This window comes from Trichosurus vulpecula, chromosome 3 (assembly GCF_011100635.1).
Source record: "Trichosurus vulpecula isolate mTriVul1 chromosome 3, mTriVul1.pri, whole genome shotgun sequence".
Classification (NCBI taxonomy): Eukaryota; Metazoa; Chordata; class Mammalia; order Diprotodontia; family Phalangeridae; genus Trichosurus; species Trichosurus vulpecula.
In genome coordinates this window covers 180205700-180225719 of record NC_050575.1, presented here as the reverse complement: position 1 = coordinate 180225719, position 20020 = coordinate 180205700, and the positions used below count along the sequence as shown (strand labels likewise).

General features: G+C 38.6%; 1 protein-coding gene and 1 pseudogene across 4 annotated transcripts in view; one reads left to right on the top strand and one right to left on the bottom strand.

Annotated features, from left to right (window-relative positions):
- Nucleotides 1-4016: 4016 nt before the first annotated feature.
- On the bottom strand, nt 4017-5947 carry LOC118843775 (annotated as a pseudogene).
- Nucleotides 5948-12688: 6741 nt separating this feature from the next.
- ARFGAP1 (ADP ribosylation factor GTPase activating protein 1) overlaps nt 12689-20020 on the top strand; it is a 33822-nt gene continuing 26490 nt past the window's right edge. For 2 of the 4 annotated variants that reach the window (XM_036748920.1, XM_036748917.1), the window contains exons 1-4: nt 12884-13105; nt 18518-18581; nt 19333-19442; nt 19557-19728. In XM_036748920.1, the coding sequence (XP_036604815.1) occupies nt 18522-18581; nt 19333-19442; nt 19557-19728 (342 nt within the window). In that variant the 5' untranslated portion in view covers nt 12884-13105; nt 18518-18521. Of the gene's footprint in view, nt 13106-18517; nt 18582-19332; nt 19443-19556; nt 19729-20020 lie in introns of all 4 variants that reach the window. The other 2 variants (XM_036748919.1, XM_036748918.1) reach the window with 2 other exon arrangements.

Below are 20020 nucleotides of genomic sequence, written 5' to 3'. Positions count from 1 at the left end.
AGACCTTAGCTTAAAAGGGCCAAGTCTCCCATTGCATTCTGGGCCATCTCTAGTAATCCGGATGAATATCTGGCCACTGGACCCAGATGGCTCTGGAGAAGAAAGTGAGGCTGGTGACCTTTCACAACCCCCCCTCACTCAAATCAAAGTCAACTGCAAGTCTTGTCATCATCAGCCTGATATCATGGTCCTCTTCAGAATGAAGGACAAACACAACAACAGCAACCACCTAAGTGTCTAAAGACCTAAATACCTATTTATCTGCATACCTAATTACCATGCTTAGTGCCTATACTCAATCCAATTCAAACCAAGGTGGTCAACACAGTTCAATTGGTTCAAATCACTTCAAATGTACCTAGTAGATACCTATGTGCTTATCTGCATTCCTAAGTACCTATGTACCTGTAAAAAAGCAGGAGGCAGAAACTATCTCAAGTCAATAAGAAGTTTATTGATTGCCACATGTAGCGGCCAGAGTGCATACATGTAGGATGAATACATGCATGCAGGTAGCATGCCAGAAAGAGTACAAAATTCCTCTAACTCACCCCAATTTTTAAACCCTTGATCAAACAACTCTGGCTTCTTCTCTCTACCAAACATTGTTCCCAAGTTGACATGATATTGACACAAGTCCTTTTTCTTATTCTGAAGACATTCTGTTTCCAAGAACATCCAGAGGTCTCCTTGTATGCAGTCCTACAACTTAATAGCAATTATGTTGCCTCCTTTTTCTGTTTTGCAACCTTGTGATTTGGCATGAATTATTTTCTCTTATTACAGCATTCTGTTATAGTCATTCTCAAAATTTAACCCTTTAATTTCTAACAATTCCCAAAGTACTTATCAGTCTGAGAAGAAATAATATGAAGCTTATGAAATAGATAACAGGTCCATAACATGCATGGAAATAATTAAATAAGCAAAATTACTTGCTTGTTTTACAAATTAGAAAATAGAGTGAATAAAGAAATCCCATATACTAGTAGTTTTAATAGTGCCAGGTTCTTTGGCAATATCTATGATCTATTCCTTCAGGTATTTGATAAGTGCTTTCTGTGAATCTCTCAAGCATCTTTGCACATCCTCTTCTGCCATCTCCCAGCTGACTGCCCCCAGAAGGGACCAACTCCAATCAAAATATCCCTCAATTTCCCCTTTGACCATCATCTGTGTTTCAGGTCACTTGTGGAGATTCTCAAGGTAATGCTGCTAAAGCTTGCTAATGATAAGACTTAATATAATGTAGTAAAAACCTAACAAAATCTAATCAGATTGGTCTAATAGTAATTAATTTATGTGGTAAAAGACAGTTTAGTTTGGAGCTAATTTTATAAACACCAGAGCTATAGGAAAAACATCAAAGTAGTCTACCTAATAAGGCACCTTATGTTTGCATCCCATCATAGTACTTCAGAGCTACTGCAGCATTACAACAACAATATTTATCATATTTTTAAAAATTACACTTTTACCTGTTAAGGTTAGAGAGATTTTCTATGAAAGGAAGAAGGAGGGACATGGTAGTAACATCAAACCTTTTCCTCCAGGCCTAAGCCTAAGAGCACAGAGTGACTTAACATAGGTGTAACAGGATAAAGTACACTTAGTTGTGTTTGATTTAAGATGAGTCATAGCTAACTTTTTCAAACAGTCAATCATGTAGCAAAGTTCCACATTATTCACAGGGTATCACAGCCAGGCTCAGGATTAACAGGTGGGAAGCATTCCTGTTCAAAAAGGGACTAACACAATGGGGAAACTGAGCGAAAAGGATCCTTCCATTGCCTTGTAAGGTTGTCCTCTCAATCTTCCCATGCACAGTTATACATCTGTAGCAGTTCTTGGATCACAATCCTTTTGAGCAACTTGAGGCATTTTCCTTGAATGGTAGATTACTGACAATAATAACTCATACAACCATACCTGAATTCAAAACTCAGCACAACATCAAATTACAGTCACAAGAGATTTTACCTCAAATAGCAAGTCCTACTAACCATAACTTAGTACTAGGTACAATTATTATTTCTCTCATGTTGTTACAATAACAGTTAACAATAAAAAGTTTTTCAGGCCTTTCCCAAAAAACAACAATAACATTTTTCTCTTTTTTTCCAGTTTATACTCATCCTGGTGTAGAAATCAGTCATTAGAAATTAACCACATGCTGGAACTCCACATAGATAGTGAATATATGAGAGTTCACTAAAAACCCAGGACTGGGGGTGGGGGGGTGGGGAGGAACACTGGCTATTTACTGTAAGTCTCCAGATGAATAGATATCCATCTCTTAAGGAATTAAGTATTAATTCAGTTAGGCAAAAGTAAGTCTTTAAGACAGGAGTGTTTTGAGACTATATTGGCTTAAGATATAACTTAAATATATACTATTCTGGGCATAATTGAATAATTTTCATGATCACAAATCATTGCATAAATAACTTCTGTACTATTAGAACATTTGTAAGTCATCCCCCACTGGCTGTTAATGTTTGTGATGGAAAGGGGGATCCCCCAGTTTCTCAGTAAACCAATTCATAATTTTAGAATTTCACATTTAGCAAGCTCTTTCACAGAGATGATAAGATTTTATCACCTTGTCCAAGAAAAAGACCCCAAGGAACCTGGAAAGCTCACAGATAAAGAGATTTCACAAGATCTTTTTTTTTTACTTTTCCCACACAGTAATCATTATTTTTCCTTTTAAAGCAAAATTTACCCAATCAAATAATGGATAGGTTTTTAGCATTATAACAAAAGCCTCCAATAACTTAATAATTTCACAACATCCATAACAAAAGAGTAGTTAAATTTCTAATGATAAAATTGCATCATCTTCTTAACAGCAGTTCTTACATAATGGTTTCCCAAAATTTACAATACAAGAAAATCTAGACACATAATACTAAAAAACCATGAAACAAAACTTATTGCTAGTCAAATGACATTAATTCAGTTGAATGCATTTTTAAATTATCTTACATAGAAAGTCATTTCATTCATCTTATCCATTTTGGCATTCTGTACTGATTATATTCAAGGCAAGTAGACAGTAATTTTGATCTAATTATCCTTTTAACATAATTTATTTTTCAATTTATATTACCTTAATAAGAATATTTGTTTAATAAATGATAAACATTGCCTCAATGCTAAATATCAAGTATATTTTCCTTTAAGGCCTGATTTACATATAGAGCATCAAAGATCACAGTTATCCTAATTGAAGAATACATTTCTCTTAAAATGAGACTAGTATAAATTCAGTAACATTTGGATCTATATTTACAAATGGTGTCATACAGAATCTCAATTTTCCCAATAGCCATTTACTGCTAGCACTTCAAATTATGGAGCCTGCTACTTTCAGTTAGTCTGCTGCCAAAGATTCTAAGTGTCAGTCTCTGTATTCTCTCCACCTTTTAGGGACCACGGAAATTTTTGAAACATGGAAATTGTAAAAATAACCTCTATATTCCTCATATAAGGACTAAAATAAACCCTTTTGGTGGTCCTTCAAGGATAGAATTTTGCTATCCTCAAATAATTCACTTTTCAAATTTATCACTATAATTTTCATTTTGTAAACATTGTTATAGAATATCATAAATTTCAAATTGCTAACAGGCCTTTATTCTAAAGTTTCTCATATCCTTCTTATCTCAATGAGATTAAAAACCTTCCTCAGGTCTCTCTTTCCAAAACTCCAAACCCTTTACTTTTAAACTCATTCTCTATCCACACTGTCAGTTCAAACAGACTACAAATTTTTTTTGCCAATTTTAAATAGATTTTATTCTCCAGGACAAGAATTGCATTTCTACTTATTTACAGTACTGATAAAATGCAATGTTGTTCACTTCTCTCCCTCTGCACACATTAAAGTATTCAGAATGCCCAGATTTACACAGTAGCTTAAATGTTACTTTTAAACCACTACTGCCTTGGCTACAAATTTGAATCCTTCAATTTTTGGAAAGCTGTGTGGAATGCTCTTTCTTCCGGTGTGTTTAGTCGACCTCTTCAATGCTGGGTCCAGAAGAAGCACCTCCAGATGGGGCTGCTCCACCCCCTGGGAATCCACCAGGCATGCCTCCTGGCATGCCCCCTACACTCTGGTACAGCTTAGTAATGATGAGGTTGCAGACCTGCTCCAATTCTTTCTGCTGATGCTCAATTTCTTCCTTTGCAGTAGTCTGGTTCTTATCCAGCCAGTTGGTTATTTCATTACATTTGTCAGGGATCTTCTGTTTGTCTTCATCACCAATTTTGCCTTGCAGTTTTTCATCCTCTGTGGTAGCCTTCATGTTGAAAGTGTAAGATTCAAAAGAATTCTTGGAAGACACCTTGTCTCTCTGCTTCTCATCCTCAGCCTTGTATTTCTCAGCCTCCTGGACCACACACTCAGTGTCTTCTGTGCTCAGACATCCTTTGTCATTGGTGATGGTGATCTTGTTTGTGCTCTTATTCACAGCAGAAACATTGAGGATACCATTTGCATCAATGTCAAATGTTACTTCAATATGAGGAACACCCCAGGGTGCTAGGGGGATTCCTGTGAGCTCAAATTTGCCAAGCAGGTTGTTATCCTTTGTCATTGCTCTCTTGCCTTCATAAACCTGAATAAGCACACCAGGCTGGTTGTCTGAATAGGTGGTAAAGGTCTGTGTCTGCTTAGTGGGGATGGTGGCATTACATTTGATCAGAAAAGTGATAACTTCACCAGCAGTTTCAATTCCAAGGGAAAGAGGAGTGACATCCAATAACAGCAAGTCCTGCACATTCTCAGATTTATCTCCAGACAAAATGGCAGCCTGGACAGCTGCACTATAAGCAACAGCCTCATCAAGATTGATACTCTTGTTGAGTTCCTTGCCATTGAAGAAATCTTGCAGAAGCTTCTGAATTTGGGGGATTCGAGTAGAACCACCCACCAGGACGATGTCATGAATCTTTGATTTATCTAGCTTGGTATCTCTTAAGGCCTTTTCCACAGGGTCCAGCGTGCCACAGAAGAGATCAGCATTCAGCTCTTCGAAATGGGCTCTGGCGATTGATGTATAAAAGTCGATACCTTCACAGAGGGAGTCAATCTCAATACTGGCCTCGGTACTGGAAGAGAGGGTATGCTTCACATGTTCACAAGCGGTGCGAAGATTGCAAACAGCCCTCCTGTTTTCACTGATGTCCTTCTCGTGTTTTTGCTTGAACTCGGCAATGAAATGGCTGACCATTCTGTTGTCAAAGTCCTCCCCACCCAAGTGGGTGTTCCCAGCTGTGGACTTGACCTCAAAGATGCCATCTTCAATGGCAAGAATAGAGACATCGGAAAGTACCACCTTTAAGGTCAAAGATCAACACATTTCTCTTGGCACCAACCTTTTTGTCCAAGCCATAAGCAATAGCAGCAGCAGTTGGCTCACTGGTGATTCGGAGAACATTGAGACCCGTGATGGTTCCAGCACCTTTGGTGGCCTGGTGTTGGGAATCGTTGAAATAGGCTGGTACTGTGACCATGGTATTTGTGACAATCTTCCCAAGGTAAGCTTCAGTAATTTCTTTCATTTTGGTCAAGACCACAGAAGATACTTCTTTTGGATAGAAATTTTTGGTCTCCCCTTTGTACTCCACTTGGACCTGAGGCCTGCCTGAGTCATTCACCACTGTAAAAGGCCAATGCTTCATGTCTGACTGTACAACTGCATCATCAAATATGTGACCAATCAGATGTTGGCCATCAAAAACTGAGTTGGTGAGGTTCATTGCAACTTGATTCTTTGCAGCATCACTGATTAAACATTCTGTGTCAGTGAAGGTGATGTAGCTTGGGGTGGTCCTGTTTCCTTGGTCATTAGCAATGATCTCCACTTTCCCATGTTGGAAGACTCCCACAGGAGTAAGTGGTGCCAAGATCAATGCTAACTGCGGGTCCCTTCGACATGATTGCTGGGGAGTCGGGGGTCGTAGCTGACTACTGTGGAGGAAGAAGGGCTGCTGCTGTGCCGAATAGCAGACTACAACTTTCTTTAACTTTCCACCAATTCTCTTCTCATCCCTACTTACTTAAACCTTCTTTCTTCCTCTCTTTTTTTTTAGGTTTCCTTCCAGTAGACTTTGATTAAAATCCTTCAAAACTGCACCTTTCTTATTTTCTTCTCATATTCTGATCCTTTACTACCCTTACTTTCTTCTATTTTCTTAATTTCATCTCTTTATTTCCTAATCATATCCCAGACTAACTATAGAACAAATCTTCCATCCACTAAATTTCTCCTTTGCTAATTTACTAATCAATACTAATACTTATACTTCTTTGTGTTTTTAAAAGCTTACAAATGCATGATCTGTTCCAAAGTTTTTGGTTACCTTTGTTTCTAGTTTACCTAAACAATCAGATTCTGTTATATCATTCACAGAGGGAAACACAATGGTAACAAAAAACAGTCTCCCAAATGAAATTTTACTGATTTTCAAGTGATTTTCATAGTCACGAAAAGAGTTAATAATGGTGGTTCTTAAGCACCAGATACATTTAAATTGCAAACCACAAACCAATTTTTTCTTTTCTTCCTTAACCTTTTGGACTTTACAGATGATACTTTCAAACTAACTTCAGCTTTTTTTAGTCAATGAAATTACCTTCTTCCCTTGTGCTAAAACAATAAATCTTTCACTCTCCAGGGAAAGAGTGATAAAATTATCTAAATGCTATTTCTACATAACTTTCACAATGTTTTATCTTTATTTTTCCTTCAAAAAAATTCTATAGAGTAGTATACTATAACTGACTAAGATATTTCAGCATTTACGAAAACCATTCTCAAGTCAATGAGTTTATTTATTGTCACACACAGTAGTCAGAATGCATACATGTAGACTGAATACATGCATGCAGGTAGCATGTCAGAAAGAGTACAAATTTCCCCTAAATCACCCCAAGTTTTAGACCCTTGATCAAACAACTCTGGCTTCTCCTCTCTACTAAACATTATTCTTCAGCTGACATAATATTGACACAAGTCCTTTTTCTTATGCTGAAGACATTCTGTTTTCAAGAATATCCAGAGATCTCCTGTCATGAATTCCTAGAATATATTAGCAATTTTATTGCTTCCTTTTTCTGTTTTGCGACCTAGGGATTTGGCATGAATTATTTTTTCTTATTACAGCATTCTGTTGTAATTGCTCACAAAATTTAATACTTCATTGCTAATTATGTTATCAGAGGGTTTTTTTCCTTCAGTTTTATTTTTCTTGCCTCATCACTTTTGAGCAGGAGAGTTCAGAATCATAGAATCTCAAAACTGGAATGGACTTCAACAGTCATATAGTCCAACCTATACATGAAGAAAAAAAATCCCTCCTACAACATATCTCACAAGTGAATGAATGAATGAAAAGGAATTTATTAAGTACTTACTATGTGTTAGATGTTCTGCTAAGTGTTGGCAATAAAATATAAAAAAGCAAGATAGTCTCTGACCTCAAGGTGATTACATTATAATAAGATGATACACATAGAAGAGTGGTATCAAGGGAGGAGTGTTGTGGTCAGAGGGCAATTGATTGACATATCCTTTCTAGAAATGGTATTTTTAATTTGATTACTGTTCTTAGAGTTAGAGTTGGAAAGAGGTGAAGGCAGAGGAAGAGCGTGGCAGGAAGGCTGCCATGAAACAGTGTGATGGATCTGTGTCCAGGCATAAGACTAGGGTTCTAGAGTGAGTGTGGGAGTGCTAGACTGGTCAGGGGAGGGAAGGAAGGCTGAATCACAGGAATATGATGGCATAAAGATTGCCAGGGACTAACATGATAGAAATTCCAGTCTTTCTAACAGAATGTTTTCAGAAAAACTGGGGAAGACTTACATGAATGGATGCAAAGCAAAATGAGCAGAACCAGGAGAACATTGTACATACTAACAGCAATATTGTATGACGAACAACTGCAAAGGACTTAGCTTTTCGCAGCAATACAACGATCTGAGACAATTCTGAAGGACTTATGATGAAAAAATACTATTCACTTCCAGAGAAAGATGGAGTCTGAATGCAAAATAGAAGACTTTCTAAAACTTTTAGTTGGGGGGGGTGGTTTGTATGTGTTTCCACACACACATACACACATGACTAATATGGAAATGAGTGTACATGTGTAATTTATATCAAATTGCTTGTCTTCTCACAAGGTGTTGGGGGGAGGGTAGGAGGGAAGGAGAGAATTTGGAACTCAAAACTTTAAAAAAACATGTTAGGAATTGTTTTTATATGTAATTGGGAAAAGATAAAAATTTTCCCCAAATTAACAAACAAACAGACATCCAAGTTTTTCCTTGAAGACCTTCAGTAAGTGTGAATGCCCCACTTCTTGAAGCAGTTCATTCCACTTTTAGATAAATGATTATTTTAAAGAAATATATCTTATTTGTTTCACTAACCCTCAGCCAACATCTACCTCTACATCTCACACCTCAATTGAAATCACAAGAAAAGCTAACCTTATTACAAAGAAAGTAAATCAAAACTTTCCACATTGGCCATATCCACAAAAAATTGTCTCATTCTGTACTCTGAGTCCTTCTCCTTCAGGCGGTATGTAGCATGTCGCATCATCAGTCTTCTGGAATTGCTTTTGGTCATTAAAACTACATTAAGAGTTCAACAAATCATATTCTATCATGTTTATAAACCATAACTCATTAAACAATTCTCCATTTTATAGGCACCTCTTTAGAATCCCATTTTTAACAACTAAAAAAAACCCAACAAATATTATTATCCATCATTAGAGTTTGGATAACCCTGATTGTTAAGAAGTTTTTCATTATATCATGTCAACATTTGTTTCTGCAACTTCCACTCATGGTTCCTTGTTCTGCCCTCTGAGGCCAAACAGAAAAATTGTAATCTATCTCGAGGATGTGATAGCCTTTCAAATAAAGCTAGTTTTCATTTCCCCACTAAGTGATCATTTCTCCAGGCTAAATGTCCCCACTTCCTTCAACCAATCTCCATATAGTATAAACTTGAGACCTTTCACTGGTTGCCTTCCTCTCTGGACACTCTCTACTTTATTGCTGTCATGCCTAAAATGTCATGTCCAGAAATGAAAACACTACTCCAGATGGAGTCTAACCAAGAGCTGAAGAATACAGAAGGACCTCCATAACCCTGTAATTTGTGTCTCACATAATTCATCCCAAGATAGTTTTAGCTTCTTTGGCTGCCACATCACACCATTGACTCATATTGAGCTTGCAGCCCACTAAGTCTTTCCAAAAGATGCCTCATTTTTCTAAATCTGTAGATCTTTTTTTAGGCAAAGTGTTACCTAACCATGGCTCCCCAATCTTGTACTTGTGATGGATGTTGGTTTTTTTTTTTACCAAGATTATCAAATTATTAATTTAATTTTGTTAAATTTTAGTGAAATCAGCTATGTCTTCCCATTCTACTCTCTGACCATTAATTTACTACTGTAGGTGGTAGGGGGCAATGTGTGCATAAACTGTTGAGATCAGGAATCTCCTGGTTAAACACACACACACATACACACACACACACACACACACACAAATATTACTGAACTTTCTAGCTTCTTTGTGTAATCTTTTATGATTTCCCTCCATAGCTCTTTGCATCTTCTCTATTGTTTTGTCTGGACTCTCAAACCATACTCAGAGTGGTGGGGATGGAGTCTCAAAACCAATTTCTTATTATTTGTGTTCTAACAGAAATGTAACCAAATGTATATAATATATATGTATAACATATGATGCAAATGTATAACAAAAGCCGCCACTGAAAGATCTTTACATCAAAGACATAACCCTTGCATATGAAGACAATACTAAACACTATCAGAAGAAAGACATCTGGAGAAAACAATTTCAATTTCTCTCTCTCTCTCTCTCTCTCTCTCTCTCTCTCTCTCTCTCCCCTCTCTCTTTCTCCTTCCTCCCCTCCCTCCTTTCTTCCTTTCTTCCTTCCCTTCCCCCTCTTCTCTCTTAACTGCTTCCCTGAGGGTTAATGCACCAAGGAAGAAGTACAAAGGCACATTCATGTCAGAGAAGCCTCTCTTCACTAGTAGCTCTCACCCCAAGAAAAAATTACACTGTCAAAAAAAGCCAAACTAATTAAAAGTACAGGTCTTGTAGTAACCTTTCTTTCCTCTTCAACATCACCAGTAATGCTGCGCTGTATTGGATAGGGATTTAGTCTTCCAGTTGAGAAGACCTAGCTTCAAGTCTCACTTCTGATATATACCATGTATGTCTGCCTGGATCACTTAAATTAACAGTACCCTAGGCAACTTCTTAGGACTATAAATTGTAGAACAATGATATATCTACATAGATGAAGGAATGTCCTCATTGGGAATTCCCTACACTATTGAAATTAAAGGCCTCAATGAGAAAAAAAAATGCTGCCTCAGCACTTACTGTAATGATGGTTTAAAACTGCTTACCTATTTGCATCTTTGATCTGTTCACCATCTAAGTACTGAAATAGTAACTCCTCTGTTTTGCCACTATTACTGACCATGGTGCTGATATTGCTAACACCTGTATAACTTATCTTTTTATTGTAGTTGCTTATGACCTTCTTAATCTCCCCTACTAAATTGTATGCTCTTTTAAAGGCATGACCAATGCATAATTATTTTATTTCTTCTCCACCCCTTCCAGCATAGGACTGGAAACAGTGGCTGAATAGGTGCTCATTAATTATTTGCTGAATCAAACTGAACATAGGTTTTACTATACCCATATAATAATGGGAAAAACAGAATGAATAATTATGACTCAAAATTATATAATCTTTGAAGCATTACTATGTATACTATGTATGTACTTTTAAGCATTACTATAATTTGTATTATTCTCACACCAACCCCACAAAGTAGGCAGTATAGGTTATCACTTTGAAGATGGGGAAACTAAGGTACAAATACGCAAGATGACTTGTCCAAAGTTACACAACTAGTAAACATCAGAACCAGGATTCAAATCAAGTCTCTTTTGATACCAGGTACTCTTTCCACTACACCACATTGCTATTTATGAAAAATGAAAAAATTACAAGTTCATTCATTCATGGTTTTTTCCCCTTTGGTTATAGATGTTAAAAGATAGGACAGAAATCTCCTTAGTACTAGGAGAAAATCAGGTGAAGCCATTCCTGAAGGTCTGGTGGGCTCCATACAGTGGTAGTGGTGTCCTGGCTCTGTTGCTATAGGAAAAAAATGCTTCCCTGTCCATGGCTAGTCAGCAGACAGCTGCATATAATGGAAAGAATGCAGGCTTGAAATCAAGAAACATGGATTCAGATAATGGTCCTACTGTCATCACACCTTTTGCATCTGTCCCCTTCTCTCTCCTTACATGGCTACCAGGCTGGTTCAGGCCCTCATCATCTCTCATCTGGAATGTGGTATAGACATATACATACATATATACACACATCTTGTATTTATAGTACATATATAAATTATGTACATCATATACACACCCATATGTTTGATATCTGTGTGGATTATGGATTAGAAGCTGAGTGACAGAGAAACCACTGAGGAGGCTATTGCAATATTCTAGGTAAGAGGTGATGAGGGCCTGAACCAGCATGGTTTGTATTTCAAATTATATATAATTATACATAATACCATGTTACAACAATTCATCTTGTATATCACTTTGATGTCTTCTGGAGAATGGCTTGGAGGGATTTGTGTGTTTGTGTGTGTATGTATGTGTATATATATGTGTATGTGTGTATATATATTCCTATAATGCAGATTTGATAATGCTACTCCTTTGTTCAATAAGCTCCAGTGACTCTGTATTGCCTATAGGATCAAATATAAAGTCCTATTTAGCATTTAAAACCCTTCACAACCTGGCTCCAGCTTGCTTTTCTAGCCTTATTACACATTATTACCTTTCACAGACTATGCAGTCTAATTAAACAGTCCTTGTGTTTCTCACAAGAAACACTCAATTATCATTCTCTATACCTTTGAAAAAACTGCAACCCCCCCTCCCATGACTGAAATGCCTTCCTCCTCATTTATTCTTCTTAGAATCCTTAGCTTCTTTCAAGACACAAATTTCATCATCTGGAACATATGGCCTTTCCCAACAGCTCGTATTTGCTTATATGTATACATGTTGTTCAACTCTGATTAAATGCAAACATTTTGTGGACCAGGAAGGTCTCATTTTTGTCTTTAACCCCAGTGCCTAGCTTGGTGCTTGGCACATAGTAATGACTTAATACATGCCTGTTGCTTGTTTGTTTTATTGATTGAAATGCTGTTCGAATAAGCAGATGACAACCTTTCGGTACTCCAAATTCCTCATCTGTATAATGGGGATAATAATGCCTATCCTATTTAAGGCTAATTCCACCTCAAGTTTTCCCGATTCGGGGTCCTGCTCTTTCTCCACGGCGCCACCTAGCGGCCTCCCCCCATGTGCCCTTCCCTTGACCCCATGACGTAAAGTTGACTCAGATGCCCTCCAATGTCCCTTTGACCTCACGTTACCTTTAGAGGTATCAGGATAAGGAGACGTGGAAGCGTAAGGGTTGGTGGGGGGGTGGAAGAGGCGGGGAGAGAAAGGGGAAGGAGAAGGTGTGAGGAGGGAGAAAGGGATGGAGAAACCTCCCTTTTCCATGGCAACTGCGTGGCGTGCGTAGAGGGGCGTGGCCGGATCACGTCCTGGGACTTGACAGGGTAAACGCGGAAGTACCCTTGTGCTCCCACCCTTCCTAGTCCCCTCTCTCCTCCCCCCTCCTCCCCCTCCTCCTCTTCCTCCCCTTCCTCCTCCTCCTCCTCCTCCCCCTCCTCCTTCTCCTCCCCCTCCTCCCCACCTCTTCCTCTCTTCCCTCCCTCCCGTCAAGAACCTAGTACCCACAATGCCTTGCAAACTGCAACGTAGCCGGAAGATGGCGGCTGCGGTGTAGATGTGAGTCCCGCGGCTACCTAAGCTCCTCCAGCGACTCCTCGCCTCCTCGGACTCCGGCGGCGTCGGAGGCTCCGACCCCGCCCTGCCCCAGCCCTCGGCCGGGCCGAGTCCTCCTGCCGCCTTCGGTTCCTACAGGTAACCTCACCTCGACCCTGTGCCCCCCCCCCCCGGGGCCCAGCCCTGGACTCACCCCCACCCCCACCCCCACCCCCGGGCCGCCTGTAAGTCCCCGAGCGCGGGTCTCCTCTGATAGTCCGGGCCTGCCTTAGAGCGCCGTCTCACTCGGGTCTGAATGAGCAATTCTGCCCGGAGCCGGGTCTGGTTTTCCCCAGGCCAGGACCTCTCCCACCCCCACCCCCCATCTTTTCATCCGCTCGTGGTGTCCCAGTGTCTGGGGCATCTTTTCCTTCCCCCGCCTTTCCCCTCCCCCCCACGAGAGGCCAACCCCTGCCCTCTTACTGCAATCCCTCGCCCCAAGATCCTTCCCCACCCTTGGCTGACCAAGACGCCCCCTCACCCCATTCCCTGTTCAGGCCACCGACTGTTTCCTTCTTGCACCCGTGTCCCTTTCTGCTTCGACTCCTGAACGCTCCACCTCCCTCCCATCCCCCCCCACCCCCACATACACACTCCCGCCTAGTCTAGTTGTAGTGGATAGTGTTAAATTTGGAGTCTTTCGACCCCATGCTAAAATTTCGTAGTAGTCCCTTGCCAGCTGTGTAAACCTGGGCTAAGTCACTTCACGATTTTGAACCTCAGTTTCTCCAGCTGTAAAATGGGAGGGAAGAGTAGCATTTACCTGCCCATCTGGTTTTACAAATGCCAACTGTAATAATTATTAGGACTCCCTCAGGCTTCTCAGGATCCCTGCTTCCCCCTTCTGGGCTTTAGCAGCATAGCTAGTTTAGGTTTTTCCTCCCAACTCTTCTCTGAGGCCAGACTGGACACGTTGCCTCCCCAGCCCGTGTTCCACAAGGCACTTCTTATTTTGTTCTTGTCGTTCAGTCATGTCTGACTCTTTGTGACCCCACTTGGGATTTTCTTGGCAAAGATACAGGAATGGTTTGCCATTTGTGTCTCCAGCTCATTTTACAGATGAGGAAACTGAGGCAAACAAGACTTGCCCAGGGTCACACAGCTAGTAAGTGACTGAGGCTTGATTTGAGCTCAAGTTTTCCTGACCTCAGGCCCAGTACTCTATCCACTTCAGCACTTCCCTACTTCCTTTTTATTCATCCTCTGTTCCATTCTCCCTACACCCTTTCAGGCTCTTGGAACCTTCTTCCGGGCACTGACTTCACTAAGGACCAAAGTCCTGTATTATAGTGGACTTCTTTTGCACGGTGTTAGTGCAAAGACAATTTTTATTGGTATACTTTTCCTTTATGAGAAGATTAACATGAGCAATTTTAGGAGTGATGGGAATGTCTGGTTAGACACCGAAACTGAATCTCAACTTTCTTTTGTGTTTTCTTTTAGATTTTATTTTATTGTTTTCTTTGGTGAAGGGTTAAAACAGAAAAGAAAGCTGTAAAGTAGAGTCTGTGCAGATACTGTTTTTTGTGCTATTTTGTTTTCATGCTGAAACATCTTTCCCTCAAAAGTCAGTGAACATTTATTAAACATCTACTATGTGCCGTGCTCTTTGCTAAACGCTGGGGATACATGTACTAAAAAAAGAACAAGTCTTACCCTCCGGAAGCTTTTACAATCTTATGAGAGAAGACAAAACACAAAAGGAAACTGAAAAGGGAGAGAGAGGAGAAGGTACCTTAGGCAGGGGCATGGTGGAAAAGTCAGAGAAGTCCCAAAGTAGTACTGCCAGGTAATTAATAACACATTCTGAGCTGAGCTCTCAACCTTAAATAGAGGCTTGGAGTTTATCGGCCCCGCCTGCTAATCTGAGAGGCCTACGGTAGTGATGAGGTAGAGTACAAGGCTGATGAGATCTTACAAGATGATGGAAGTTTTTCCAATACTGAGCTTCCTGGGTCACGGAGGAAAACTAGAGAAGTTTGTCTTTCAGTAATTTAAGAGGTTCAGGCATAAAATAATCTGTCTATTTTGCACAGTCCTTCACTCCCACTCTGTGGGTTATACTAAAACTCCATTTATTTTAACATATCTTTGACCTTAAGAATGTAGACTAGATGATATATAGTAAGCCTTTTAGTTTATTTTGAGACCAGTTTCTGTAACTGTCATTGTCAGAAGTTTATGTCCTAGATGCCTAGAAATGATACACTGTTTACATAAGTAACTTAGACTAACTCAAGACAGTAAATTTATCTGTTTGGACGAAGGTGTTTTAATTTTTTCTCCTTAGGAACCAAAACATTTCCAGATTTTACGAAAGTGTTTACTTAGTAAAAGTACCATCAATTTATATTCCAATGTGGATTAAGAACTAAATTAATTTTGTCTGAAAATTTTTATCATCTTGTATTCTCTGGGGGTTTCTCCCCCACAATCTAAAAACATTTACTCTGTAGTAGAAAAGAACTGTGGATTGGGAGACTGGGATTTTAGTCTCAGCTCTGCAAGTTCATATAGGATCACGTGGCCTTAGCTTTCTCAGCTATAAAATGAAGGGATTATATTTGATGAAGTGTAAGGTCCCTTCCAATTATAAAAAGTCTGTAGCTAATAATTTTTTCCTTTGGAAACTCAGAAATGCTAGTTCTTAATTTTATTACAATTCATTCAAGAAGGAGGCTTAGTCATAAAAAAAGGCATATAAAGGATCACCTTTTAGTCACCTTTTCAGTTTCCTTACTTAAAGGGAATATTCTAATTATTTTTACATAGTATTCAAAATGACCAAATGTCTCATTGAGATTTTTATTTTTTTTCCTCTGTACTTTTATCCAAACTAGGCAGTATTTGTTTGGTTTATCTTTACTTACTTTAAGTAAAGTAAGTACTATAAAGTAAGCAACTTTTACTGATTTTTACTTTCTTGTTCCGTGCCCTCCATATGAAGGGATATGCTAAATGACAACTAATTGAATGATTCATGCTCATTGATCTGGGTAGTGTTGCTCTTCATTAAGGGAAAGACACAATGATCCTTGTCTTCATGGAATTGACAGTACAGATGCAAAACATAATTACTCTTTTAGAACTAGAAGAGACAAAAAATGAAGGGAGGGTTTTTTTTTTTTTATTTTTTTGCTGGGGGGAAGGGAGGTGTTGATGGAGGGCAGATTTGAACTTGGAAAAAAACAGACCTAGTGGCTGAAAATAAAGGAATGGGTATTAATACATGTTAAACTTAATACATTGTCAAATTTGGAAAGTTTCTGGCATAGTAAATTCAGTATTATCCCGAGCAAATAGTCTTATGGTAACACAGGTGAGCTTAAAAGTAAAATTGGAGAATTACGATTATCTCCAATTTTTAAGCTGTTTTAGTGTAAAAGTATGGTCAAAATGTTCTTAGGAAAGCTAATTTTTTTTTTAGTAATCCTTTGTCAACTACTGCAGAAGGATTAGTTAGAACCATAGTAGACATTGTGGAATAATGATCCATAGTAAGACTTTGCATTTGAATGATACTATATAGTTCTCAAGGCACAGTGTCTAGAGTTAAGTTTGATCCTATGAACAGCTCTCGAGTTGGACCGGGCAGTTGTTGTACCTATTTTACAGATTAGTAAAGAGGTACTCAAGATTATTTGATTTGCCCAAGGTCTCATAGCTAACTTGTGGCAAAATAATAACTGGAACCCAAGTTTTCTGACTCATGCTGGTGTTGGCTCTGCTGAGCCATAATCAAAAGGAACATGTGCAGAAGGAAAATTATTAATTTTCAAACCATTCCACAAAAAATTAGACACTCTTCTTTAAGCTTTGTATTACTTTACATTGATTAGTCTCTTTGGTGCTGAATTAAAAGGAAAAACCAATTTAGGTTGCATTCTTTTAAATCTTAGCAGTTCTGTAGAGAAATAAATTACTTTTCCTTTCAGTAGTAGTAATGTTGCTGCGTTGGCAGGGATGGTGGTGAGATATCAATACTTGACCTTGCATTGCTTTCCTGCTATAATGCTATCTGTCATATTTGCAATTCATAGGGAGGGGGGAGAAAAGGTGGCCCTAATGGGAGATGTGTCTATAAATTCTTATAGTAACAGCAGTGACAAGATGGGTAAATCCAGTAGCTTAGAAAACATGCTCCCCCACTCCCCAAGCAGAAAAAATTTCCATCTACTTTCTCCAGAAACACATAAAAGAGGAAAGTGAGGAAGCTGCTATCTAGTTACATTTCTTAAGATACAAAGACTTGATATATGTCAAGCCTCTCTTTGTATTTTTTGTATATGTAAACATATATGTTATACTTCAGTGTATCTACAGTTTTTATCAGTGTGGATACTCCTTCCACTGTGCAATGTATTCTCTCTACACTTGTGCAGTTCTTGGTGCTGTCCTTCTTTAAATACTTCATAGAGTATCCCCTATGCACTGGAAGCCTTCTTCTGGTTCTTTTATATTTTATGGATATGGACTTAGTAATTGGGCTGTTCATTATCTCCAAATCTTGTTACATGGCTGAATTGCCTCCATTTTAAGTCTTTGATGTCATATCTGACCTGTAAGTTGTCATTAGTAAGATGCTATAGCATATTTATACCCATCTTTTTAGAAGTATATTTTTACAACTTAAGTAAAGAAAGAGGCAGTGTGATTCATTGGAAAGACCACTGAACTCAGGGTCATGGGACCCTGAGTTAAAAAACTGGCTTTGCCCTTACTACCTGCTTGTCCTTGGGCAAGTCATTTAATTCTGCTAGCCCCTAGCTGAGGCTCATTTGTAAAATGATAGGATTGACCTGGTTGGCCTTTAAGGTTCCTTCATTTTTTGAGTTTTGGGAGGAAAGAGTGGTGGCAGTGGGGTGTCACTTTTCTTATTACATGTCAGTTTTGTGATTTCTCTTTCCTTTGAGGGGAGAAGAAAGAGATACTAACTTGTAAATTTGTAAGAAGCAACAGATTGAAAATTTTCCCTTCATTTAAAAAAGTTAACTCAAGTTTAGGGTCCACCCAGGTGGGAAATTTGATTCAATATCATTTTCGTGGCGTGACAGATCACAATTTAAGAACTTTGATTTTAACTATAAAGAATGTGATGTTTTGGAAATAATGTAAAGTTCCCGATGTACATAATACTTAAGTCAAAATGGAAAAATGTGTTACAAAAATTAAGTTCCACTCAGATGACAGGATTCTTCTCTAGTGTGAGAGTGTTCAAACCGTGCCCTCTTTCTCAGAGTTAGGGTAACAAACTTTTTTACTTCAGTTTACTTAAGAAATAACGTTTCCAAGGTCCCAGGCTATAAGTCAGTAAATTTGCATTGTTAGGAAGGCTGTCGTCTGTAGCAATTCTACTCTAGTTCTCGTTAGAATCAAGGAATTGAGGACTTCTCAAATTGTAGTTGACTGTTGTGCAGTGCATTTGATTTAACCATTTTTTCCTGCAAAGTGTTTCAGTTGAGTTAAATTTAAAAAAAAAATTAAATACACATTCTCCCTTTCTTTTCCCAGAATCATGGCAAGTCCAAGAACAAGGAAAGTTCTTAAAGAAGTCAGAGCACAAGATGAAAACAATGTAAGGATTTGTGTCTCCTTTGAAACTTGAATTAGTTGTAATGAATCATTTTAATGATCCAGTGTAGACTGAGCTTTCTTGTAATACTGTTTCATTTTCATTAGTATAACTTCTAAAAGTTAAGGCATGTAATTATGTGCATAGTAGTTTAAAATGTAACTATAAAGTAGTAATCTTATTTCTGGTGGTCAGTAAATGTTGCTTCATTTGAGGAGAACTTCCACCTTCAAATGAAGAGTCTGTACTCTTAGTACCACCATGTTTATTATATAGCATTTATTTAAGGAATGTTTTAATTTGAATTCACTTTAGTTTTTATATGTTGCCATTCTCATGCTTCCAGATTTCCAGAAGGGGGATGTGTTGTCCTTTCCTCCCATCTGTGTCTTTCAGCTTTCTCTGTGACACCTTACATTCTGATTTTCATTGGGACTGCTTCATGGAAACCACTTTCTCCGACCTTTTCTTAGCCTGACTCAAGGGCCTCTTTTCCATACTAATCCTACTAATTTTGCCTGCTGTGTTTAAACTTATTGACCCAATATCCTAACACCTTGGTTCTTAGGTCACTTCTTTATCTTGTTCTTCATACTTCTTTAAGCCATTCTTTCTGGAATCTCTCTTGTCAGCTCCATCTTTCTTTTACCCATTGGTTCTGAAGGACCCTTATGTACTCTGTTGTTCTTCTTTGTACAGTGCTTTATGTTTGCAGAGGCTATTATGATTTGTTTTTGATACTTTTTTTTCACAGGTCTGTTTTGAGTGTGGTGCATTCAATCCCCAGTGGGTGAGTGTGACATATGGGATTTGGATCTGCCTGGAATGCTCAGGGAAACATCGAGGCCTAGGAGTTCACCTCAGGTCAGTTATCCATTGAGAAATGAAAAAACCAGAGCATTGCACACAGCATTGCTTAAGGGCTAGATAAAATGAATTGAAGAAACTTTTAGATAATGAGTGTGTGTTGGTTCCTAGCTTTGTGCGCTCTGTTACCATGGACAAATGGAAGGACATAGAGCTTGAGAAGATGAAAGCTGGGGGAAATGCCAGATTTCGAGAATTCCTAGAATCCCAAGAAGATTATGATCCTTGTTGGTCAATGCAGGAGAAATACAACAGCAAAGCTGCAGCTCTTTTTAGGGACAAGGTAAGCTTAAGTGGTAACTTTTTGTATGGTTACAGAATATAAATTCTAATATCTTTTAAGGAAGTGAGGCTTGTGCTTTCTCTAGTACTTACGCAGTAAATATTTTGAAAATCAAACATGTTTGTAGAAAAATAGCATTAATTTCTGGCAAAGCCTTCAGAGGCTAACAGCAGGGTACTGCAAATCACTGAAGATGTGGCCATCATTAGGTCAGAGCTTTCCCCAGTCAAAAGGCTGCCTAATGGTGCTAAAGAGTAATGACTCTGTTGATTTTGATTATAGGGTAAACAAA